At 41.9% G+C, this 26,007-nt stretch overlaps 2 protein-coding genes across 2 annotated transcripts; one reads left to right on the forward strand and one right to left on the reverse strand.

Annotated features, from left to right (window-relative positions):
• Positions 1-404: 404 nt before the first annotated feature.
• On the forward strand, positions 405-4,359 carry LOC105929947 (zinc finger protein Gfi-1b). The gene is made up of 6 exons (XM_012867896.3): positions 405-601; positions 1,073-1,584; positions 2,018-2,184; positions 3,530-3,679; positions 3,766-3,931; positions 4,026-4,359. Exons 2-6 carry the CDS (start codon positions 1,350-1,352, stop codon positions 4,220-4,222), a joined length of 915 nt encoding a protein of 304 aa, XP_012723350.2. The 5' UTR covers positions 405-601; positions 1,073-1,349; the 3' UTR covers positions 4,223-4,359.
• Positions 4,360-5,348: 989 nt separating this feature from the next.
• On the reverse strand, positions 5,349-25,054 carry engl (endoglin, like). Its single transcript, XM_036148066.1, has 15 exons — positions 24,709-25,054; positions 22,395-22,567; positions 21,494-21,631; positions 21,239-21,413; positions 19,622-19,793; positions 19,370-19,514; positions 18,801-18,993; positions 16,305-16,378; positions 14,109-14,264; positions 12,655-12,735; positions 10,487-10,735; positions 9,885-10,355; positions 9,330-9,615; positions 7,246-7,357; positions 5,349-5,984 (listed from the first exon to the last, which is right to left on the reverse strand). Exons 1-14 carry the CDS (start codon positions 24,803-24,805, stop codon positions 7,248-7,250), a joined length of 2,520 nt encoding a protein of 839 aa, XP_036003959.1. The 5' UTR covers positions 24,806-25,054; the 3' UTR covers positions 5,349-5,984; positions 7,246-7,247.
• Positions 25,055-26,007: the final 953 nt, after the last annotated feature.

Raw genomic sequence — 26,007 nt, forward strand, 5'->3', positions numbered from 1 at the left:
ACTTCCAGATGGGTAAACAAAAAGGGTATTTCCACAGATTGCATTTGACAGCTCTAAAGATATCCCACCTGTGACTGTGAAGGTTCATGTGTTCACATGAGAACGATGAGATATTTCAACTTTCCAAACAATGCTTAGTGTGTAAGTTCACCCACGTGAACAGTCAATGAATCATGAATCCATCAATGGCAAACTGGTCCCACATAAAAAAAAAACAACATCTTGCTTTTACAATCATCCTCACTCTTCGAGGGCTTGGCTCAACCATTTTTACAGTCATCAAAAGGTTTGTAGAAAGACGAAGCTTCTGCTCTGTTGTCGACTCTTTGGCAACATAGTGTCAGAAGAGATAAACAATAGAAAAGGATATCTTGCTTCTGAGGTGTTGAATAGGAACTGTTAATTCTTTATTCTTCTAACTCCTTCTTAGATGGTTTCACTTCCTTCACCTACAGTAAAACAATCCTCAGCAGCCTTTTTGAAATCAAATCAAATCTCTCTGCGACATGTCATCGGTTGATGGGTGTGAGAAAAAGAAATGAGGATGTTGCGAGCGATGAGGTCTCAAGGAACAGTCAACATTCAGCTCCGCAATACTGAGGTAAGATCAAGCATTTCTTGCTTGCTGTCATATGATAAAGGGGCCTAGATATTTTAAAATTCCCAATGATTTGTGATTTGCTCCCGCAACAATCATCTGCTGGTCTAAAACGTTTGAGAAAAGCCAGACTGAATGATACACAGCAGATTTACCAGATTGGGAGCTGTAATTATATCACGATGTTATTTCATGGGCTTATTAGAATATTTAAAATAATGAACAACAAATTTGCAAGATAAAGTTTAATAGTCTAAAATGCAGTTTTTTACAAGTAATCTCTTGTCTTCCCACTTCTCCGCTTTAATACTCGTTGACAAAAATGCATTTATGTGAAACATAGAGAGGACCTTTTTTGACACTGGCATTATATGTTGAAAACAAATTGCAAAAGGCTGATTTTAAGATTAAGGGGATCCTATTTATTTTAATAACCTGAACCTCTTTGCTTTTTCTCTGAATATGTGTGCACAGGCTGTTTACGTAAAAGCAGCGACGGAATCAGTTTCGAAGCTGCCTCCCAGCGCAGCAGGGTTATCCTTAGTGAAAGCCCTCAAAACCTTTGTGCAGGTGGCAGGCTGTATTTGTTAAGGAAACCTCAAGCTTTGGCATTGTAACTGAAGATGAACCAACAGGTGTGCGACATCTGAGTGTGCGCGGGGCTCTAAAAGTGGCATGAAAGAGTTGGCTTCTCAGACTCCTGCAGATTTATAGCGCAACAGTTTGACTCCTTCAGACGCCTACCTCTGCGATGCCGCGCTCGTTCCTCGTCAAGACCAAACGGACACATCCCTTTAGCCCACCCAGGGACTACTTCAGACAGCAGGCTCAAACAGATGCTGAGCAGGCTGGGATTGGGCATCCAGAGGATGCGCCGCAAACATTATCCCCAGGGATCAGAGACCTTCTGAGTGATCCGTGCTCACCAGTGGATGGATTGGCAGACTGCTCCTACAAAACCCCAAAAGACCAGGTCTGGCCTTCAGGTATGAAACCATTTCTTTATTTATGATTATTGTTAGGATCATTTTTGTATTAACTGACATTATTACACTAATTGCCAAGAAAACAGCAAAATGTAACATAATTTAATATTAATTAAACACTTAATACCTTCAAAGCATAATTTAGACAGATGGCTCCTAAAATTGGGGTCAAGACCTACAAAGGGTTACATATTAGCCAAAGGTTCGCTAAATAGCAAAAATTGTAACTTGCATGTTAAAAAAGATGAAAAGCTGTACTTACTAATGATATACCTACTGTTGATGTGTCACTATACTAATGTTTACTTGACTCAGTAGAAATGCTCGTAGATGGTTGGTGTTTGTCTTCCACTGCTATGTTGGTTGGCAGCTGAAAAGTTTGTGCAACTTACTGGTTTAGAAGTCCTAATGCTTTCAATATTTTTGATTAAAGCCCCTGTGGAGGAAAGAGACAGTCCTCCGTCGGTCTCCCCATGGTCATCAGACCAGCAACAATCCGACAGAGAGAGAGAACTGGAGCGGCTCGTCTTTTTGTTGCTCAACCACACATCGCACACTGACACTAAATTGTCCGTCAGAGATTGTCCACTCTGTAAAAAGGTGAGAACATGGACAAAGTTTTTATTCTCGCTTTTGTCATTGAAGTAAAACGGTTTAGTGACCATAACTATATTTTAGATGGGATTTTTTCTATCAATGCTAACTTTATCGGTGACTTAACCTGCTTTTGTTGTGTGCGTTGTTCACATTTTATTCCAAATTTACCATTGGCCCAGTGCTTTTTCATGGGGGCACAAACAAAGGAGTGGCCCCCCCCCCCCCCAAACAAAAAAACAAAACAAAAAACAACAACAACATGACAATATTTAATTGTTTAATATATTAAGTGAACCACAGACAAACTTGTTGCTCTGAAACTGAAGGTTACAGACCCCTGATCTAGCAGGTGAAAACTATCTCAATAGACCAGAGGCTAAAAGTGCAACACCTTAATATTTTGTAAAAAAATAACACTGTAAAGGTAAAACATGAAGTTAGTCCAAGGAACTAGAAACATATCATCATTGGATATTGATTTAATATTATATCTTCCGTACAGGGGCATGGCCAGTTCTACGGGGCCACTGGCCCCTAATGCCCCTGTCTGGAGCCACTCATGAACGCCAAACAAACATGAATAAGAGTTCACTTTTTTCCTTTTTTTTTAATGGGAGAAATAGGTAACCACCAAGGAGGCCCTGTCATCAGAGTGTTGCACAAGCTTTAAGGGGAAAAGTGAGCGGCCAGCCACACCGCTGACGAGCTTTCGATTGCTCATTTGCATGTCCGGTCAATGGGAACTGGGCACTCCCCTGTGTTGAGCAAATGTGCTGCAAACAGTGTGAAAATGTAGCCTTGCACTGACGAGCTGAAATCAGCATCTTAATTCTCTGCTTCCTTCTTACTTCTAGTTATTTCACTTTTTTAACCAACCTGGAATCGTAAATCCTCTCTAGATCGAACTCTAAAATGAATGAACTGATCAATCCCACCCTGGATTATTCAGCACTCGCTGAATATTGTTTATAGATTCTTTAAAACAGAATTTGTGAAACGGTCATTGTAAAATAAACGGGGGAATTTTAGTTTTCTACCAAAAATAGATCCGTCGCAGAAGGGAGGGTACCATTTATTCAACAACCATCACTGATTAAATAAAAATATCTTTATTTGAAAAGGAGAAATATATATAATTGATAGATTTCCCTGGTTTTTGTACTTGAAACGAAAATTCTCATTTCTATTTGCAGAAGTGTCCTAAAAGACCTTTTAACATCATTTTCATCCCTGTGATTCCATGAGCTTGTATCTCACTCATTTCAGGACCAAATGAATCCTCTAGGAAACTGCTGATCGCTCAGCCCGATATGAATTTATGTCATTCTTCTGCTCGCCCTCTCCTCAGTCTGTTTCAGAAGTCCTGTTGTCAGGAGGTCACCTGCAGGATCAAGTGTACAACGCCCTCTCTTTCCCTTTGACCAGATCACTCACTGCTACAGACATGTCCCCCGGGCCCTTTGGTTTCCGAACAGCTGGCAGCTACAGCAGAGCAAAGGTATGTACCTATTAAGCATTTAAAAAATAAATAAATTCAATCCAGGTCCAACGGGGACTAGTCGTGACCTTTGGCTTTGTGTTCAGGAGCGGAGCTTTGGCTGCAAGGTGTGCGGGAAGGTCTTCAAGCGCTCGTCCACCCTGTCCACTCACCTCCTCATCCACTCTGACACGCGGCCATACCCCTGCCAGTACTGTGGCAAAAGGTTTCACCAGAAGTCTGACATGAAAAAGCACACCTTCATACACACAGGTGAGGAGGACGCCGGGGAACGCGCGTCGCCCGACGGCCGCTTGAACCTGAGCGTGAAACATAACGGCCCGCCTCATTTCTCCTCCCTGCTCAGGTGAGAAACCGCACGTGTGCAAGGTGTGCGGTAAAGGATTCAGCCAGAGCTCCAACCTCATCACCCACAGCCGAAAGCACAGCAGCTACCGGCCTTTCAGCTGCTCCCGCTGTCAGCACACTTTCCAGCGCAGAGTGGACCTGCAGCGCCACCAAGAGACACAGTGTGGCTATGGAGAAGCGTACGCCCAGAGCTGAGCACGCCGAGGAACCATGGCAACAAGGGGAGAAGTGGAACCTTCTGTAAATAACCTTTAAATCCTTTGTACAATGTTTAAAGAAATACGCAGCATGTGTCTTTTCATTACATGAAATAAAGACTGATTTGATTTGAACCATTATTCTATCTTTCATCAATCCTAAAATTGAACTCGTTCTGTAATGATTATTGGGTTATTTCTTAATCTACCAAGGGCGGCCCTTTTTAAACTATCGTTTTCAGTAATCTTCAGAGTAAGTCAAACTATTACATAATTGCTTCACTGAAGCACCCTTCTGACAGTGATGAGTCATCCATAAAATGCACAGTCAGTAACCGTGGTGTGAAATATTCAACAGTAAAAAAAAAAAATGTAATCAGAAAAGTACATAAATAGAAATAGTTGCACTTCCCCATACCATCACCAAGCATAAAACAGCTTTTCAGCCTAAATCCTGCCACTGTTATTGCACGACATGTGGAATAGTCGTCAGGTGAGGCTAACATCCACTATTTAGGGGAAACATTTCAGGATATTTGAAACGAGCTTCTGTTAAAATACTCTAAAGTTAATTTCCTCCCTGCAGAGGGTCACTTTTTTTGTGTCTTCGTTTAGTATAAATAACGATTAGTTGGTCGCAGAGGTCCAAGCTAATGACACTGCATCTCCTCCATTCCCCATTTAAGTAACGTAGACTGGGTAAAATGTCAAGCTCGCTATTAACTCATTTTTAATTGAACCTCACTTCAGAAATCAGAAAATGGCCACCTAATATGAAACTACGCATTTGTTAGATGGAAAGCCATTGTGGCATTCAGGATTCAACATCCCCATCCCTTTGAGAATATTTTTTTAAAGTAGGCTATAAAGAAAAGTGTGAATATATTACGAAAAGTAGCCTAGGACAGATACCTGGGGTACAAAATGACGCTGCTGAGAGGGAAAAGGTATTCAAAGTAACAGAAATGGTTCAGGTAAACAGAAATTGGATACCTTAAAATATTAATAAAAAAAAAATCAGCTTTTGTATTAATGCCTGTATGATGTTAAAGCGGTGTCTTGGAAAGACCTCACTAAATGCAAAATCTTCTGATGGCTTCAAAATGCAAAATGAAACCCCCAGATTCTGCTCTCCTGCCCTTGAGAGGCCCAAAAGCTATTTATTTATTTATTTATTTATGCTTTAAGCAAATACAATAACGCAACATCCAGCATTACAGATTACAGCATTCATCTTCGACAAAGCACATTAACATTTCTCTTCACACTGAAGCAGGCTGGGCTCTGAGCTGAACAAATGGGCTCATCACGGAGTATCTCAGCTCCAGAGTATCCGATGCGCCTCTTTTACCACGCAACCCCAACAGTGATGGTGCGTTCTTCGTTTGAGTCACCAGCAACATTTTTAGGCCACTCAAGATGCAGGTCTCTTCATGTGCCGACGGGCCGCCGCTTCAGAGATGACTCGGGTGTTGGGTGGTCCCCGCCGTCAAAACTAGTGACTTTTCACTCTGAATCAAACGTGAGGCGCTTTGCGGAATGCTGCGCACGATACACATCTACTGTATTCACATGTTTACGGGCCTCGCTCTTCTCCGCTGCACGCGAAAATGCCACTCGCTTAGAGGTGCAAGAAACGGCTCTGCACGCGGAAGAAAGCAGCTGCGTTCTCACACACACACACAAAAAAAAGAAAAACACGCAGAAGCTGTTGCAACCCGTGTCCCACTTCTCCACTCTCAGATTTGCAGGAGGAAATCCTGAGAAGGAGATAAAAAGAATACTGTTCAGACTTATCTGGGACATCAGAGGTGAAAACCTGCAGGTGCTTTGCCTAATGCTGATAAATGTTCTGGAAGCGACGGAGCATTTAACCGCTGCAGTTTATTTTAAATGCACAACTTCGAATTTAGGTTCAGTCTGCTCCCGCCAGATGGTGTGCAGTTCTAATGTCTTTAGTATAAAAAGAGGGCAAAGTGGTAGATTGACTTCTGACTAAATTGATTAGCTATTATTAGCATTGTGTTGGCATTGTTTGGTAGGTTTCATGTGTCATATAAAAAAAAAAGATGGGCTCAGCTAAACTTTGACAACACAAATACAACATAAAAGCATTAAATACTTTACCCAATCTAATATCCATGCATTTATTTAGCTGATATTCTGAAATATCTGTCACGCGGTTTATTTTAGGATACGATCGACTTTATTCCTAACATGCTAAAAATGTGCTCTGAACAAAATAAAATAAAAGTAAAACAAAGCAAACATTACAAAGATGTTAAACAGGGTACAGTCAGGAAACCCCCCTTAATCATTCTTTAAACGTACAGTAAACAAACTGATATAATGTCTGAGATGTATGTTGTGAGATTTGCAAGGCTGTTATGTGTGGGTTTCTCACTTTTATATAATATAAAAAAAGTGTAAAATGTGTAAAAATGTAAACTTAAGGGGACCATGGGCTGATCCCTGGGTAACACAGATATTCAGAGTGACAGAAAAGGTTCTGTAGTACAAATATGAATATTAAAAATCAAAAGTGGAACTCAAGTGGTAAGTTCCTTTAAAGTATTTCTAAAATGCAGATTTTAGCTTTTCTTTGTCTAAAAATGTACACATACGAGCACATACAGCATATGGCAAATAACGGCACATTAGAGGACACATTCATGTGTCCAAAGTTAAGGCCAGGATATAGGAGTTTAAATGCAGTCATGTGATTTGTCATGTTTTCCCCCATCTTTCAGGATTACCTTTGCAGTAAACCCCACACAGGCGTTCAGACTGAAAGGTCATTTCAAAACTGCAACATTTTGACCCTGAATAAAATTTAGCTGAAAACTGTCAAGCAATAAATACGGTCCACTGATACTTTTGGAACCTCGATTGTCAGGTTAAAATATTATATTAATCAGATTTCAAGCTTGTGCAGAGCGTAGTTCGTTTATTTGTTCTAGATTCTGAGAATGTAACACAGTTGGTGATTGGTTTTCTAATTACTCAGTCGTCATGTCCTACCTCTAAACCGAGCTGGAGGACTGATCAGACAGGACAGGCGGAGTCCTGATGTTGCAGCCCTCACCAGGCTGATTGGTTAGATCGCCATCCCTAAAGGACTCTGCGCGTCCCCCTAAAAAGACGAAAACGAAAACAACACACGCTACGATTTTATGATGACACAGGAAGTCCTCTCAGCGCACTAGAGCACACTCTCATGTCTTAAATTCCCGTGATTTGGTCGTAGCTAGCCTGCGAGTGGTGTTCACACACGAACTCTGTGTGCCAGATTAAATCAGCGTCGGCCCCGCTACTGAGGGTGTGCGCTTTTTGTTGTTTACTGTTAAGACCGTGCTGTCTGTTCTGAGACGCAGGGTGACATAGTTTCATTTCTGTGGTCGTAAACTGAAAGTGCCGATCATGCCTACGGCAAACCGCTGCATATCTTCACTTAGACACAGAAACAGACGCAAAATAGTTTCTCTCTAAAGTGAAATATATTAATACCTTCATGTGTATCGTACAACAATATTGAAAAACTGCCAAATATGTAATTCATCACCTTCATTTGCTTTGCTGCAGCAAATTGCTGACACCCATTATCTGTTAAGCATCTTTTTTTGGTTATGAATTCTATTTTAATATTGCGCATTAGCTGTGAAAAGTATTTGCCCCCTTATCTTTTTAGATTTTTTTTCCTCTGATTTAAATATTTGAGGTAATACTAATTTGAATGATAGTCAAAGGATGATTTCATCACCGTGAGGGATTGTCTGTTTTACCTTTGCTACAATGGAGGTTTTTTTTTTTGTAAATACAAAGGGTATTTAAGTTAATGTCACAGCATATAAATCAGATATAAATCTGGACTTTGTGTTTTTTTTTTAGTTTTTTTTATTTGTTGGTATCAATTCAATTATTGTCCTGCTAAACAACACAAGTGCACTTGAGCTTAAGCTCGGAAACTAACGACCAGTCTTTCTCCATCAGGGCTTGATAGAGGGTAGAGTTCATGGTTCCTTTTTATGACAGGTTGTTCAGGCCCTGAAGCAGTAAATAAGCCCCAGACCACCTCACAACCACCACCATGTTTGACTGCAGCAGTTCTGATCTTCTTCAGAACAACTGTTAATTTAGGCTCGGACGCACAGCTTCCAGAAAGCTTTTGTTTCTCTCCCAAGTGGCCAGAAAATCTTCTCAATTCTTTTGGATAATCAAGATATTTATAGCAAAATCTCTGTTTATAAAGTTGTGTGTGTGTGGACAAAATTTTTGCACAGTTTTTTTGAATCATGAACACAAAACTGAGGCACGTGAGTCCTGAAGAGCTTTGGATCTGGCTCTTTGGATCTGGCTCCGGGTTCTTTTTTGTCTTCCTGGATGACTCGTTCATGCCCTCTTGGAGTTAATAGCAATAATAATACATCAAACTTATATAGCGCTTTTTTGGACCGTCAAAGTTATCCTGTTAAGTTATCCTGGTAGGCTGGCCACTTCTTGGGAGGTTCGCCACTTTTCCATGTTTCCATGTTTCCTCCATCTGTGGATGATGGCTCTCACCGTGGTTCTCTGGAGGAGTCCTAGAACCTTAGACATGACTTCATAACCCTTTACAGATGGATAGATGCCAGTAAACTTTGTTTCTCATCTGTTCTGGAATTTCTTTAGAGTGCGGCATGGTATGTTGCTTCTCAAGACCTTTTAGCCTACTTCATGCTGTCAGTAAGGATCTCAGTGATGTCTTTCTTTTGCAGCTCAGTGCTCTGTGTGACTAATACAATGAAACTCCGCTTTGTTAATCGCAGGTAATTCGTTATTAAATAAAGGGGGGCATTATCTTTTGAAACAAGGCGAGACTGGTTTGGACAGCTTGTTTCTGAAAACTGAATTTTGCTTAAAATGATGGTTATCTTTGTGAATTTCTTACTGATCTGACACATTTAAGTGTGAGGGGGGGGGGGGGGAAGCAAAAACAGAAGAAATCTTTCAATACAGCGATTCTTTTTCACAGCACTGTTATATATTCTATGAGCTGGGCAGGAAATCAAGTGGAGCAGATCAGTGTCTTTGCTACTTACTTCCAGGTAGGACTTTGCCGTGTTTACCTGTGTACGTGTAGATGCACCACAGCCCCCCCATTAAACCGACTCCAACCAAAAAAGCTGCGAAGACGATCCCCGTCAACAGCCCTTCTTGCAACACAAAGCCTGCGGACAGAGCATGACACGGGTTGAATTGTGGTAGAGTGAAGTGATTTAATAGATGGTACTCACTGGTGCTTTGTGGACTCGGTGTCTCAGTTCTTTGACCAGCAGACGGTTCCGTTTTGGTCACCAGCGAACTCATAGGCCGGGTGACCACCATGGGTCTGGAGAGGTTTCTGATCTCACACTGACATGGCGATACAGGAAAGAGTCTGTTAGGTCACGACAGCAACAGATCAGTTCTTTGTCATCAAAGCTGATTCCTGCTATTGGATATTTGTATTTCTCTGGTCTACAGTATTCGTTCATATAGCTTCTAAATATCTGTCATCCACTGAAATCAGACCAATTAGCTAACATTTTCAACATAAGTAATGCAATATTCCACTGACATATAGGACTTTATTCTGTAGACCTTTGGTGATATTGCGCATTGTCCTTGTAGTTCTCCTTTACCTGATCTCTGGATGATCCTGACACGAGTGGAGGGATCGGTATGCCGCTCTGGCAGCTAGTCCCTTCTGCTTCCTTTATGGGCTTTCCTCTTGCTGATTCAGAGAGACAAAGGAGGAGGCTGCAGTGGACGAACTGCATGGACTCATTATAAACTGGTCGCAGGACAAAGCTGAATCTCAGCAGTTGTATTTTTCCCAAATCTCCCATGTCTGGTTTGCCGTGGTCCATCACAGAGTATCCTCTTCCTACGTGACCATTTCTGTCACCCTCAGCCTCTTCCTCCTCTTCGGCATCACGTTCAGTGTCTTCATCCTCGCCACCTATTATCTTCATGCCGAGGTTTAGAGAGGAGTCTGAGGAGCAGCCATTGCTTATCACAGTCCAAAAGGGAGATTTTTTAGGGTCCGAATGAGGCGATACAAAACATGACTTGACTCGCACCACATCTGCGAGGGCAGCTTTGGCAGAAATCTGCAGCGAAACAGATTGCAATTAAATAAACCGTGATGGCATAGGTGTTTAGGAACCGAATCAGAACAAATAAACTTTTATTTGTTTATAATCTGGAATTATAATTTGTGTCAAGATGGTCAAACAAGCACCTCGACAAAGACACGGTGGTCAGCGGTGATGACACAGGGCCCAGTCCATGTCTGCTCATAGCTGTCAGTGACAAAAAGCCTCATATGAAGCGCAGGGCCAGACCTGAGTATGGGAGCTGGTGGATGGTTGAGAGTTGGAACCAACTCTAGAGCCTTTCGTACTCCCCGTGGGAACCGTCCGATCAGAGGAAGGGTCACATAATCCTCAGCAGCATCAGATTTTGAGGAGCTGCTGAGAAAGCAGCTTATCTGAAGGAGAAAAGAATGACAGGTGAGATACTGTTTCTTGGAAAAGTACTGATTGGCCTCAAACTTTTTCAAGTTTAATGTTTCCGATTTATATTTCTATGGGATAGAACACCTCGAAGAAGGGCATTGTTGTGGAGTGAAAGAATTATTAAGTTGTTTTTTTGACATTTCTGGAAATAAAAATCTAATAAGTGTGGTGTGCAGCCCCCTTTACTCTGTCAGCCCTAAATAAAACTTAAATTTCATATGTTGTTTTCTATGTTGTTAGCTGAGCCGCTAATCCTGGATGTGACATCATCACCCCCGAAGTTGGTTCCCCAAATTTAGAGGCTATAACTGTGTCCAAATTGAATGGCTGCAATGGGTCCAGTGTATGCTTTGTGGTCCATCCTGTCTCATGAGTCATTGCTGGTCAATGGTGGAAAAGAGCTGCAAAAAATTGATTGAACTTTGATTTATTACACTTTCTGCGACACAAACTGAACTATATCCGGAGAGAACGCTTGACTTCTGGCACCTCAATTTCAAACTGCAGCTGGACATGAAGCTAGAGCAGAATTTAAACACAGACATAATTCAGTGAGGTGACATCTAACTGTCCATGTTTGGTTTATTTCAGTGTTTCATTTGTTACTGAGCAAATCGGTTTGGTTGAGTTTAAAATTAAGTTTCATGATGGGATAATTAATTGAAGTAAATCAATTAGTTAATTCATTTTATTTTCTTAATATAGAGAATAGAATAATCTGTTACATCCCGTGGGGGGCTGGTGAATATATTCGGAGAAGAATAATTCGCCCATCTTTAACATGCCTGTGACCACAATACAGCTGCTGGGGTTATTCAAGGATTAAACAAAAACAAACAAACAAACAAAACAAAATTAAGTAAAGTTTGGCCTCCATTTTTTATGGTCATGGTCACAAGGCAACAGACAGCAGATGTATTGCAATGAGGGCGGGACCAGCTGGTGAAGCCTAGACCATCCACTTTCACAGCCGCCCACTTCCAGCCTACTCGGTCTCTGCGGCCTCTGAAGGACCTGGCCTACATAGACCAGGTCCTTTGAGTGATGCAGCCCCTAATATTAGACACAGCTTATGTCTGTTTGTTAACCGCTACCATGGTAGTCCATCACGTTCATCCTGTCACTGTGACTGATAATTACCACAAGATTATGGATCAATTATCAAGAATTTTATTGATTGATTCTAATTCAGCAAATTATTTTTGAAACATTGTTTTACTGAAAAAAAATATTTGCTTTTCCTTTCTGCTTTCTGTGGTGAGCTGTCTTTTTTTTTTTTTTTTACAACACTGGGCAAATGTTGTTCTTTGTTAGCTTTTAATGCTAATTTGGCCTCATTTTTAATTCCTCATAAACATTAGTTCTTAAACATACATATTCACACTGAACTGTGATATCTCTGCAACATTTTAAAGGTTATTGGTATAGGCTTTATTATTATTTGTTGCCGTTTCCTATTTTTTCCCCATAGTTTATTAGATTTTCTTATTCTTTTCATTTTTACTCATCATTTTTGTTAAATGTTACTTGCCTTGTTAAAGAGTTTCTTGACTGGAAGTTTTGTTAATAAAGTATATTGGACAGAAGTTGTTTGTGTTTATTCTGCATAAGTGCATGGTGCTTGCTGTTTGAAAACGTGCAAATTCATGCCATCTCTTAGTATTGGCTGAAGGGGGTCTAAGAATAAATGCACACCACTTTTCCAGATTTTAAGTCGTAGAGAAATTTGAAAAGCTTTTATTTATTGATATCCTAGTTTGTGTCAGTATATTGTGTACAATTCTAATAAAAGAAATTAAAGATTGTAGTCATAACGTCTCAAAATGTGGCGTTCCAGACGTGTGGAAATCTTTGCAAGGCACTGTTTAGAAGATAATGTATGAGATGTTACATGTATGCTGAGGGGGCGTCTGGACTTCCTGTTGTCTCCGTGTGCAGCAACGCTCTGAGGCGTGTCCCTCCACAGCAGCAACTGATCACACAGAAAACAGAATAAATACACAGCAAAAGAGAAAGACAGAGGGTATATAGACATTGCAAGGTTATTTTGGACATCAACTTTCGCTAAGGTTCTATATCTATAATATATTCATCAATGGCAGCCAACACAATTAAGATCATAGGAAAGGAACATACATTGTATGTCTCCGGCCTAAAGGTGTGCTCGACATTAGGCTTTTTATCATTTATGGGTTTTTTCCCCCCGCTGTTTGCCTGTGAACTATCATTTCCTTCCCTATTATTTGCCTTTTTGCTAAGATCCACTTTAGTCCTCAACCCAGCTGCTTGCTGGTTAGCATGACATGGGTCATGAGTCACAAAAGGTCAAAGGACAAATTAGACAGCACATCAGGCACTCTAGCATCTGTCTAATATCTTTTTACGCAGGTAAATCACTGCTTATAAAACAACCTAGAAGGATTCAAAGTGCTGGTGTTTGTTTCATTCATTGTTAAAGCTATCTGTTGCTCTGATGAACTAACAGTAAGTGGCACAAAGCAGCAAATGACAGTAAAGTAAAATGACATGAAGTGTTAGTGATTGGTCAACTGATGCTTTGTCTCAATCCACTTCTCTATAAAAGAAACCATTTAGTGCTTTTTTTTTGCACTTTCATGTAAAATTAACAAAAATGAAATTCCAATCAAATGGTTTTATTCCTCTGATTCAAACAAGAGAGAATACACCAATAGAAAACACATCTCAGCAAAATCTTCCATCATTTATTATTTGTGTTAGAAAATGGAGTAAACGTTGCATAAGTAGTCTGTAGCGAAGTCAGCAAAGAGATAACAGAACCTTTTCTGCCTTTCATATGCAGACTAGCCTCTGCATATGAAATAAAAATAAAAATTAAAAAGGACAGTGTGTACACATCCTCAATCAAACATTCAGCAATTGACTAAAAGGGGTCATTTAAGATGATCATCTGTTTGCATGTTCCAGAAGCTCGTTTTGGCCCATACTCTCGCCATGCATATCTATAGTGTCCTCTAAAAGTGTTTATACACCTTAAAAGTAATCTTCTTTCATGTTGTAACTACAATGTCAATGGGAATTCAATGAGAATTCAAAGAACAGGGTAACATTCATTGTAAAGAGGATAAAAAAGAAAGTTGTTTTCTGAATTTTTTATAAATAAAAACACGAAAAGTAGAGAATGCACTTGTACTCTTTTCAACACTTTTTAAATTATTGCTCCAGGACTTTCAGGTATGTCTGTACCAGATTTGCGCGTCTAGAAACTGAAAAATCTGGCCATTTCCTCTTTGCAAAATAGCTATATTTAGGACATAAAGAGATGGTTTCTTCTGTCATCTTGAGCACTCTGTCAGAAAAACTCACCATGTTTTTGTACAGCACCCCTCTGGGCTCTTCCTGAAGCACGCCCTCAGTTCCGCAGAAGATCAGCGGAAGTGCTAACAGGAAATGGCTCCCATTAGAGACAGCCTGGCATCTCTGATCCCGCAGAGTCATGGCAGCAACTGGCAAAGATAAGCTCTGAAGGAGACAACCGATGTCAATCCATTTGATGATTAAGATCTGCACCACTAGACATGCTTTCTGTAAATAAAACAACTTAATTTTATCTTTTGCCAGTCAGCCACATATGAATCCAAAATGTTTAACATGCATTGACTGGACCTTCCATGTTTATGGTAAATGGTAAATGGACTGAACTTACAGTATATAGTGCTTTTCCAGTCATACTGACCAGCCAAAGCACTATACACTAGAGCTTAACACTAACCCAATCGCTCTCACTAACGCGCACACATTTACACCGAGACACAGCTCGGTAGGCAACTGTTGAGGACAATTAAGATGAATCAAAATATTATCTATATTCTAAATGCCAGAATAATCATAGAGAGACTTTTAAGATGTTCCCATAGACTACTTTAACAATGCTATATATAATTTAGGGAAAACCCAATGATGAATCATTGCCTTGCAAGTTTCTGGTCGATTAAGTCACAATATTTAAATTGATTGGAAGCACGCTTGTGACTGCAGCGCCTCAAACCTACTGCTTTCTCGCTTAACATCACGGAAAAATCGAACAAATTGTCAGTAAAAGACCCGAGGACCCCAAGAAGTCTGCTTTAGCCCTGTGTACGATTTCCAGATGCATGGAGGTGCATGCCTACATGCATTTGATCAAACAGAATCTATTACATGTAAATATATAGAGCACAGGGATGTCCAACCATCATCAGTTCAAAGGAGATGGGTTTTCTGCTCCTGAGATCAACGTGTTTTGATGATAGATGCGTGAATCAGGCCCCAGAACAAACGCAAAAGACCTTGTGAAGATGCTGGCTGAAGGTGGAGAGAGTGTGTTATTATCCAGAGGGAAACGGATCACGTAACCAACCTGGGCTGAAGGGCCACTCGGAAAGGAAGAAGTCATTACCCCAAAAGCAACAGAAATCCAGATTACAGTTCTTACAAAAGCACACAAACAAAAAGAATTTCATTTTTGGAGACATGTCCTCAGTGTTTGTCCATGGCGACCATTATTACAATTGAAGAAAAAAAAAGGCGCAGTCTTTTGAACCTGAGAACACCATCCCAACTGGGCTACTCGGGGGTTGGCAGCATCCTGTCGTGATGATAATTCGCTGCAGCACGGACTGGTGCACTTCCTTAAACAGATGGCATCAAGGGGAATGAATACGGTGTGGAAATATTGATGCAACATCTCAAAACATCAGCAAGTAAGATGGAGCTTGGGCTGAGCATGACATCAAATTAGTTACGTATTGACTTAACCACACCAAAGTGAGTGTTTTGAAGAGGAAACCACAAAGCCCTGATCTCAGTTCCATTGAAAAGTTGTCACTGAGAGCTGAAAAGATGTGTGAACAAGGTGACCGAGAAAACCTGACACAGTTACACCAGTTCCAGTGGAAAAGGCCAAATTCCAGCCCGCTCCTGTGAGAAGCTTGTGGAGGGATACCCAACATGTCTGACCTCTGATACGGATTGAAGGCAGTTTTAAACATCTGAATTTGGAAAAGTAAACTCTAAAGAAAGCTCTAATTTTTGTATTTAGCAAATAGAAATCTTTAAGTTAATCCTAATGGACCTAAAGTAGTATGATTCGATGTCAGTTCATGTATCTGGTTTCAGCTGTATATGTATGTGAGGGCAACACATTACTGGCAATGGCTATGTATCCCAAGTGCTAACAGCTGTTAAACCTAAGGTCTGTAGTATATTACATGCTAGGAACAAAGACCTTATAATTGTTCAGTGTCCCTCTTTGTTTGCATGGCGGTGATAGAAATTCTGTTTGGAGCTGGAAACATCCCACAGTTGTATATTATTTTCCTTTGCAAGAACCAGCTGCCTCATGCTATAGAGGAAGTAATTGAAAGTGACCAATGTAGGGTGTTGATACTTCATTTGTGAATTTGTGCAACGGAGATGGGTTATTAAACCTATGTCGAATAGCTTGCTGTCACTGTTTCCACTCTACACATTACTGAACAACTAATGTAAACCATCAATTGATCAATTTCTAGGCTTGGAGACCTCCAGTTTTTCTTGGTCCACTGTCACGCTGAGGAGACCACCTTCGCAGCTCACCACAGGTAATCTTTCTTGGCCTGAAGGAAACAAAGAGAAGACATTAAGGCAAGTGATGAACGAGACCGATAACACACGCAGCTCTAATTTTATGAACATTGAATCTGGTTCTCTTTCATTCAAAGAAACAAAAGCTGATCCTGACGCAACAGATTGTTCTTCCCTTAAAGGAGACCTATTATGCTGTTTAGTTCTTCCTTTTCACATTTAAATTAAGACTGTCATGATGCAGCCTGAAGGCTGCATTCAGAACACTTCCTGGCTCCTTTCCTCAGTGCAGCCTGATTGGAAACACCTGTCTGGACTGCAATCAGCCACGGACTCGCTCCACCTGCTCTCGCCACTATAAGACTCACCTTCAGTTTGTCCTCGTTACCGGTTCGTTTGCAGTCTCCAGAACACCATGCCTGTCTCGTCCCTGCTCGTCTCCTGGTTCTGTTCCTGTCTGCTCCGGTCTGTTCTCGTCTGCCAGTATCCTGCACCCCTGCAACCTCCGTCTGGTAACTGACTCTGGCTTCACCATCCACTACCTGCTCTGCAATAAACTTTGGAAACTAGCTCTGTGTGTGTGTGAGCTGTGTCCGGGTTCATCCAAGACAAATCATGACAGAACGAACCGGTCAAAGGATGAACCCGGTCACACACAGAGCTTGGTGCAGGTGCTGGCAGAATTCTGGATTCGCCTTCACTTCAGCCCCAGATCTCCGTGGGTGCCTTCGCTTCTGGTTCGTCTCGCCGGGATCGTAGTCCACGATGCCCCGCCTCTTGGTTCGTCTCGCCTGGGTCGCTGTGATGCGACGCCTCGTCTCTGGTTCGTCTCGCCTGGGTCGCTGTGATGCGACGCCTCGCCTCTGGATTCGTCTCGCCTGGGTCGCTGTGTTGCGACGTTCGCCTCTGGTTCCGGCGCTCTCAAAGGTTCCGGCGCTCTCAAGGTTTCTGCGCGTTCAGAGGATCCTGCGCTCATTGGTTCCGACGCCTTCCCCGCGTCCGCTTGGTTCCTGCGCCGACAAGGGGTCCTGCGCACCTGAGTTTCTGCGCCCGTGAGGTTCCTGCGTCCATATGGTTCCAGACCTTTTTTTTGTTTTGTTTTTGCCCGCCGTCCGGATACCCCCCTCCTCCCGCCCAGTCGAGGAGCTTATTGGTCGTCTGGAAGCCGACCTTGAGGGGGGGGTACTGTCATGATGCAGCCTGAAGGCTGCATTCAGAACACTTCCTGGCTCCTTTCCTCAGTGCAGCCTGATTGGAAACACCTGTCTGGACTGCAATCAGCCACGGACTCGCTCCACCTGCTCTCGCCACTATAAGACTCACCTTCAGTTTGTCCTCGTTACCGGTTCGTTTGCAGTCTCCAGAACACCATGCCTGTCTCGTCCCTGCTCGTCTCCTGGTTCTGTTCCTGTCTGCTCCGGTCTGTTCTCGTCTGCCAGTATCCTGCACCCCTGCAACCTCCGTCTGGTAACTGACTCTGGCTTCACCATCCACTACCTGCTCTGCAATAAACTTTGGAAACTAGCTCTGTGTGTGTGTGAGCTGTGTCCGGGTTCATCCAAGACAAATCATGACAAAGACCACTAAGTTGTGGTCTATATAAAATGGAACTGCAATGCTTTGGTCTGAATACCTCATTAATATCGCTACATTGTCTCTTTTTATCCCTGTTCTGAGGCGTGTTTGAGAGCAACTCGTTTTGGCGCTGTCTTTTTCAAATCTATAGAAGACACTTCTCAGGTCGCAGAGCGCTCCACTCCAGCCTATTTGGCCATTTTTGTAGTACGCTGAGGGACGGTGCAATGAACAACATTTTCACTTATCCACTTGTAGCTTCAGCATCCATCAGCGGGGGAACCCTCTGAGAAATCAAAGTGGCGGATTTATGAAACTGGTTATCTGGACCTCCATGACCTTGTTTAGCAGTTACGCAACAAATACTGTGATGTAATTGTAAAAAAAACCAAAAAAAAACACACACACACACAAAACATAATAGCAGAGAAAACAGAATGGCTTGAAAGATACAAGCCAAACAGAATATAAAGATATGTCTGAAGCTCCTGACCAGACTACAATCAGATTTTCTGCCCTCCTAGACACTACTAGTCCACAACAAAATGTATTTAAGGGCCTGAAAAGTGGATTATGCACTATTTGTCCCCTTTAAAGCATCTCTCTCTCTCTCTCCACACACACACACACACACACACACACACACATATATATATATATATATATATATATATATATATATATTTTTTTATTTATATACACACACACACATACATATATATATATATCTGTAATGATTTGGGTTTTGTCATGGTTTATGTTTGTTTGAGTGTTTTATGTGGGGATAGATCTGGTTTAAACTGTTGCATGAAAGAGTCAGAAATATGCATTGAATATATAAGGTTCAAGTACATTCCCTGGGTAATATAAGAGATCTACCTGCCCCACCTTCTGCCAGCTGGATCACAAAGCGATTGGCCAGGTCCGCCTCAGTGTACGACCTTACATTGGTGTAGCCGCTCTCAGTGGCCCAAGCAAGAGGATGAGAGACAATAGACAGGTCCGATACATGTGTGCTGGAGATGATTAGGTCAGGCTCTGGTGGAAAAGGTGGAGAGACACCGTGGAAGGCCTGGGATAGAAAGAAATGACACTTATTAAACACACACGGAGTCAGATATCCCATTCTTTAGCACGTTTTAAAAAGTGACAATTTACAACAAATGACATCTCAGTCAAGTCAGTCTAGTTCATAGAGCAGTCATTTAGTGACATTCAGATTCCCTTTCAATCATATGCATTGTACAACACAGGCAAAGTTACTTTATCATACGATCCCCAAAGGCATTATTTGTAAATCTAAGGAAGCTGAGTTGATTTCATCAAGTCATTGATTTAGCAGCCATCTCTCTATCTGAGCAGGCATCAGGGAAAACAGCTGAGTTAACGAGCTCTGTCTGCGAAAAATGCGGCCACTTGAAATCAGCTACTTAAAAGGAGAGCCTCACGTGAACAGAGATGTGACCCCAGACGCCGGGAGCTGTAATCACCCAGTTGACTGGGACCAGGCTGCTAAGAATCAGCACAACCGTGTGTGGTTCTGAAGCGGCCACCGGCGGCACAAGAGAAACCACCACCTCCACCTGCAGAGAACTGAAAGAGACAACGTAAGAAAAACATTGGTCATTTATTTTCCTGCTGGTTGAACAGAACACGGTCCAATCTTAAATCTGGACCCCCGAGAGGCTACGTTATCTCACCCACTAAGCCCAGAGCCTGCTGAATGGAGCTTGATCACATGGACTTCGGGGCTAGCCTCACTCCCTCTGGAATGGGAACAGCCCTTGACCTTTTGTGGCTGCAAGTCCGAGGTCATGTAATTCGGAAAGAGGAATGAGGACTGAAGGCGGCACACAGCAGGGAGGGATGGATCTATGACATGGAGACAAAACAAGAGAAGATTTTAAAAGTAAGTTGATTTCACAAAATGTCTCTCAAAACTCTCCCTCGTTTCATCAGACAAGTCTTTTGAGAACAGAGAGAGGAAATAACTGGTGATCCATGGCATTCGCTAACCTGACGCCGCCAGATAGATTTGCTTCGCATATCCATCTGGAAACCTTCCGTTGAAGTAATTTTGGGAAGGGGCGAAAATACTGGTTAGCTGATTGGCCTATGTTGGTGATAGACGGGCCAAATAAACCAATCAGATCAACGAAGCATATGACGTACTCGTCAACATGCTTCGTCGTCGCTAAAACACAACCACAAGCCAAGCTACTCTTGCTGCTGCAGGTAAAGGCTCGTTAGCTCAGCAAAGAAATACTCTGTAATTCCGATAAAACTTGCTCGATAGCCACGCTAACGCTAGTTTCATCGGCTGAAGCTGCCATGTTCTTTAGACTGAACTTTTGCGCTTCTCGTTGCGTCACACTTCAGCCCGCCTCAAAGCCAACGCTGATTGGACGTTCGTTTGGTGAACGGCTCCAAATTTTCTTTAACGGAGAGTAGCCAGACTGATCTGAGAGTGAAACCTTGAAAGCTCGCGAGATCAGGATGGTCTCACGAGGCTAGGCATTCGCATGACTTTTAATATAACATCGACCCACTGCTCAAAGGTCCTGTGCCGCTGTGTCACTGCATGCACTTTGCCTCATGCTTGGTGATGCAAGTTCACGTTGGTCCCAGTCTCCTAATTCCACCATCAGCATTGAGAGATGAAGGAATATTAAGTTCAGCTGGTCAGGTTTCTGTGATCTTGCGTTTTGTATTCCACATTGGTTTGTTGCTAATTCATGTTCTGTCAGGTATTGCTTTACTGATCCCTGTGTTTCTTTTTGTGTGCATTTAGGGTTCAGCTTGCCCAGTAGCCACGGTCCGTTAATTAGACTCACCTGTTCTGCATCCAGCGATCAGCCTTAGCAGTATTTAGCTCCCTGTTTTCAAGCAGTCCTAGTTAAAGCCTTCCCCATCAGGCTCCCGTTGTGCTCACAGGTTTTTCTGCATGAAGTGTCCAGGCTCTCTTAACTATTGCTGCTATGTGGTCGTTTACCTAAATGGACAATAATCAGAATCCTCCCTGCCTCTTGGCCTTTGTCTGGGTCCTACTCCTCAAGAACTACAATGAACCATGAAATGTTTAGCCGTGGTAATAGTTCACAAATGGACATAATACCATCACAGCAAAGCACTGGACTTCTCTGAGCTCTTTAAGAGTAACCCTTTCTTCTACAAATCATTGTAGGATTGGTCTAATTGGTCGGGTGCTGGATTTTATACATCTGTGACCATGGAAGTGATTGGATCACCTACATTCAATGATTTGGAAGGCTCTCGTGATACTTTTCCCAATGCAGTGTGGTTTTTCAGTGGCTCACCTTCTCCCAGTTGGATATAGACTCGATTGCCTTGCCTCGTGTGCATCAGCGAGGAGAGGTTGCCATGTTGCTTTAGAGCCCAGCGGTGCAGCGCGTGGAGGCGAAACGGTAACGAATGAACCGTTTCAACGCGCAAACGTAGAGTCTGCGACTGGACACTGGAGTTTGGGGACACCTGGCAGATCATTTAAAGACAAGGCTTTTAAATGAATTGGTCACAACCATAGCCCTCTCTCCCTACGCACTTCCACCCACCTGCACAAGTACTGGGAGATTGGGGGGCAGCAGCTCAGCCTTCAGCCACCAGGTGATGGGACGTATGGAGCTGAGCACCAGGTGGAGGGCCCTGAGAGGAGCGGTGGACAGATGGGAAGGCTTCAGGAACACCGTCACCTGCAGGCAGGAGGGGGGGGAAAGGGCTAAAACATTAGCAAAAATGCTCTTTAATGTACTTACATAGCCTTGCAAAAGTCTTTAATACCCCTTGAACTTTTTCACATTCTGTCAAGTAGCAACATCAAACTTTATTGGTGGATTTAGCCCCCTTTATTCTGGTACCCCTAAAAAAGAAAAGAAAAAAAAAACGCCAACAGGCTTCAAAAGGCCAAAATGTAAATGTAGTTTCCTTGTGGTGAATTTATTCTCAGTGTAAATACACATTTAAAAGACAAAATTTGTATACCAGAAACAATTTAAGGCTGTTAGGAAATTCTGACTAAACCTATTCACACAGTAAAATACCAACACTTTTTTTTGCCCGCATTATGTTTCACAAATTACTTTTCCACACAATTGTAGATTTTCCTCAATATAACTGCAGTTTCATGGGATGGAGTAAGAGTCAACTACGCGCGTACTGGTTCCTTTACCAAAATAGTTTGTAATAATATTAATTGGCCATCTATGTAGAAACCTGAGATATTATTCATGATGTTCTAGCTAGGACACAAAGGGGAGACTTTCTTAGTAGGATAAGATAGTATTGTTTAATGTGACTTAATAAAATCCTCAGAACATTTGAATTATGAAATATTCAGATCATTAGCAAACGGGGATATGTCACAGCACCTCAGGCTCAGACACTGTTAAAAGTAAGGGCAGTATTCCTCGTCCTGTTAAAAGAAACTTCTTTTCAAAGTAAATGTTCAATAGTTACTGTGTTCCCAGGGCTGTTGGTTGCTCTTTGCAAAGCAATGACATGAGTTTCCTTGTTCCCCTGCTGCCTTGCAGCACAGCCACGGCCCACCTGAACCCTCTTCAGCAGGCCGCTGACAGGATGCTGCTTCCCCACCGGATCAGCTGGAGAACATTGCACCTCTGCACCTTGAGCTGAGGGAGAACAGTATAGAGTAATACCTTAAACATTAGGATCCAGACAAATGAACAAAATTCTCAGTTACTGTCCCATGCAAAAGTGCTCATGCCTGCTGATCTTTTAAAAATGTGAAGTCACTTTACAACCAGAAACAAACATTTAATTCAGGGTTGTTTTTTTTGTTCTTTGTTGTATTTGGTACAAACAGTTGCGCATAATTGTAAAGGAAAATTATACATGGTCTTAATAGTGTGCCATGTGTTTGTATTAGACCACTTTTTGTTATATCCTGAAGATGACTCGGTGTAATCAACTGCCCTCAGAGTCCACATGAGTGCAGGGTTAGGGTATAAAACAACATAAAACAAAAGCTTTGAACGTCTCACAGAGCTCTGTTCAATCCATTTCCTCCAGAGAGAATTTTGACATTAATTTGCCACCAAAGGTAAAGCACAACAGCACACCTACCTTATTGTTTGCTGTCCCCCTAATCTGACAAAAGGCAAAAGAGAGCATAATCAGAGAAGCAGGTAAGAAGCTTGTTATAACTATGGAAGAGCTGCAGAGTTTTTTTGCTCAGTCGGGAGAGTCTGTTTGCTTTCCTTTATGGAAACATGGTAAGACAAAATTTGAAGGAAAGCCATAGTAAGCCCATCTGGCAGTTTGCTGCAAGGGACAAAGCAAACATGAAGAAGGGTTCTGGTCATGTGAGGAACTTTTTGACCTTAATGCAGGGGAAGACTAACATTGCAAATCACGCTGAACTAACCATCCCCAATGGTGGTGGCAGTATCATGCTGTGGGGAAGCTTTGCTTCCACAGGGGATGTGAAGCTGGTTGAAGTTGATGGGAATGTAAGTCCAGTTAAACATGGGTGTTAGGTAAATGGACTGAACTTATATAGCGCTTTTCCAGTCATCAATCAATCAATCAATCAATCAATCAATCAATCAATCAATCAATCAATCAATCAATCAATCAATCAATCAATCAATTTTATTAGTCAACTGCAATTTGCATTGCAATCGAAAATTCAGTTCCAGTACAACCGTCCATCACATACACTTAACAAACATTTTGGGGGAACGATTGACTGAGGCCTTGCGTTGCCAGGAACGCAGCCAGTCGGCCGCTACTACATGAGCGCAAGCCGTTAGGTGCGGTCCTCCAAACTGCCCCAGACCCCGCTTTACATTTGTGGTTGTAACATCACAAAAAGTAAAATTTAAGAGCCATGAATGCTTTCACAATATACTGCATGTTTAATGTTCTGTAAATTAAAATGTGACATTTAGTTTCTGGCAGCATATTTTCTTTTGTATGAACCGATGCTTTGCCCTAAATCCACCAATTTCTCTACCGCTCTGATTAAAGGCATTTAACCAGGAGAATGTCCCATCAGGCTCATGATTCTTACCTTTCAGTCCTTCCCAGAGGAAAACAAAGCAGAAAAGCAACCATCCAAACTTTGGCAGCGGTGGCATTGTGGAATCAGCTTCTGGCAACAACCTATAGTTACCATTACATTAAACCAGGCTCTTCAACACGTCATACAATCACAAACGTTAGTTAACCAAAGACTAGATCACCCTAAACAGAAATTATATAAAAAAAGAAAATTCCAACACATTCATTTATTACTTGTAGAAAAATCTAAAAAGCTCCAAACTCTTTAAAACCATTTTTAAAATGTTAGTAAAAAGATAAAAAAAACTATCTGCTAAATGTCACTTTAGAATACTAAAACTGAGGTCCTCAAGGCCATAACGTGTATGCTTGATTTCTAATGTAGTTTGTTCAATTTAGTGAAAAGAAAAAACAAACCTTTGCTCCAACAGTGTTTTTTAATTTTTATAAATGATATTTAGAAATCAGTCTAAACAGGCCTTTTTTCAAGTCGCCGGTAATATATCTACTCATGCATGAAGATAAAACATTGCAAAAATAAACTATAAACGGCAAGAGCAAACTTGTAATAAATGGCCATTGAATCATATTATCCTCTTTATAATGTTGAAGTTCTCTCTATTTGTATCTGAGTAGCTGCTATTTAGGTAGCTCTGAAAGGTTTTAATCTGTAATTGTAGCAATCATAGTGAAGCTTTCTGTCCTCAGTCATGTTCCGAGTCAATATGAAATGAAGTCTCAGACTCACCTGTGGTGCTGCCCAGAGGAAAAGTCTGACTGATGATCCAAGTCCTGGCTATAGCTGTGAGGACGCCGGTCCCAACTCTACACACGCCCCCCCTCATTTACTAAACCTACAACCACAATCAGTCGCATACGCTTCACTTCCTAAAGCAGGCCAAAAGATACTCTCCAATCTCAGCTGCGCTCCACTTGTGAGGAAAATGTACCAAAACAAACTGATTACGGTCAGCAGGAGTAAGGTGGATGTAAAGACATTATTTAAAGAGCCAGTGGGAGGGCTTAGGGCATGGTGTGACACAGTGGAGAGAGAAATAGTAAGGAGAGGTATAAAAGGCTTTGGAAACGTCTCCAAACACAGATGGCAACAGGAAGGAGGAGCAGGGAAGGAGAAAGGAGGGGAAATGAGAGAGGAGGAGGAGTTTGACTGAGGGAGTACAAAGAGAAGCACATATTAGGAGCAAAAATTCAAATGTCCAAAGCAGTGAACACCTTCCATTGCAAATGGTTGTTCATTGATGACCTTTCAGGCAATTCTAATGGATTTTTCCTGAAATCATGTCATTTATTAAGGGAAAGATTTTGTCAAAACGACTTGGCTGAATGTGAAAATTGATTAAGTAGGATAAAAGATCGCAAAAATCAACACATTATGCCTCAATCTATAGAAATCCCTGAACCACAGAGAGAGCCTTTATCCACACATGGAAAAAATAATGAATAGTGGTAGGACCTCCTGGCCTACCAAAATTACTCCAAGAGCAAATTAACGGCTCATCCAAGAGGTCACAAAGGAACCCAGAACAGTGCACTACTGCACTGAAGGCCTCATTTCCCACTGTTAAGGTCAGAATTCATGGTTAACCAGGAAGAGACAGGGCAACATAACATCCATGGGAAGTTCCAGATAAAATCCATTACAAACCAAAAGGAGAACAAAGTCCCATCCCACATTTCCCCAAAAAACATCTTGATGATCTCTATGATGTTTGGAACCACATTCTGTGGAACCATGAAACAAAAGTTTTATGAAAGGTGTGGGCCCACTTCCTGTGTGTTGTGGGGCTGTTTTTCAGGAGTTATGTTTGGCCCCTCGGTTCCAGTGAAATGAGCTGTTAGTGCCACCAAGACCCTTAAATCTCTTTCATGTTCCTTAGCTTGTGGGAACAGTTTGGGGATGGCCCCTTCTGGTTCCAATAATGACTGCATACCGGTGCAGTCCTGACCGTAACCTGAACGAACACTTTAGAGATGAGTTCGAGCACAGACTGTATGCCAGACCCATTCAATTCAATTCCATTTATAT

The sequence above is a fragment of the Fundulus heteroclitus genome, chromosome 16 (assembly GCF_011125445.2).
Source record: "Fundulus heteroclitus isolate FHET01 chromosome 16, MU-UCD_Fhet_4.1, whole genome shotgun sequence".
In the NCBI taxonomy this organism is placed as follows: Eukaryota; Metazoa; Chordata; class Actinopteri; order Cyprinodontiformes; family Fundulidae; genus Fundulus; species Fundulus heteroclitus.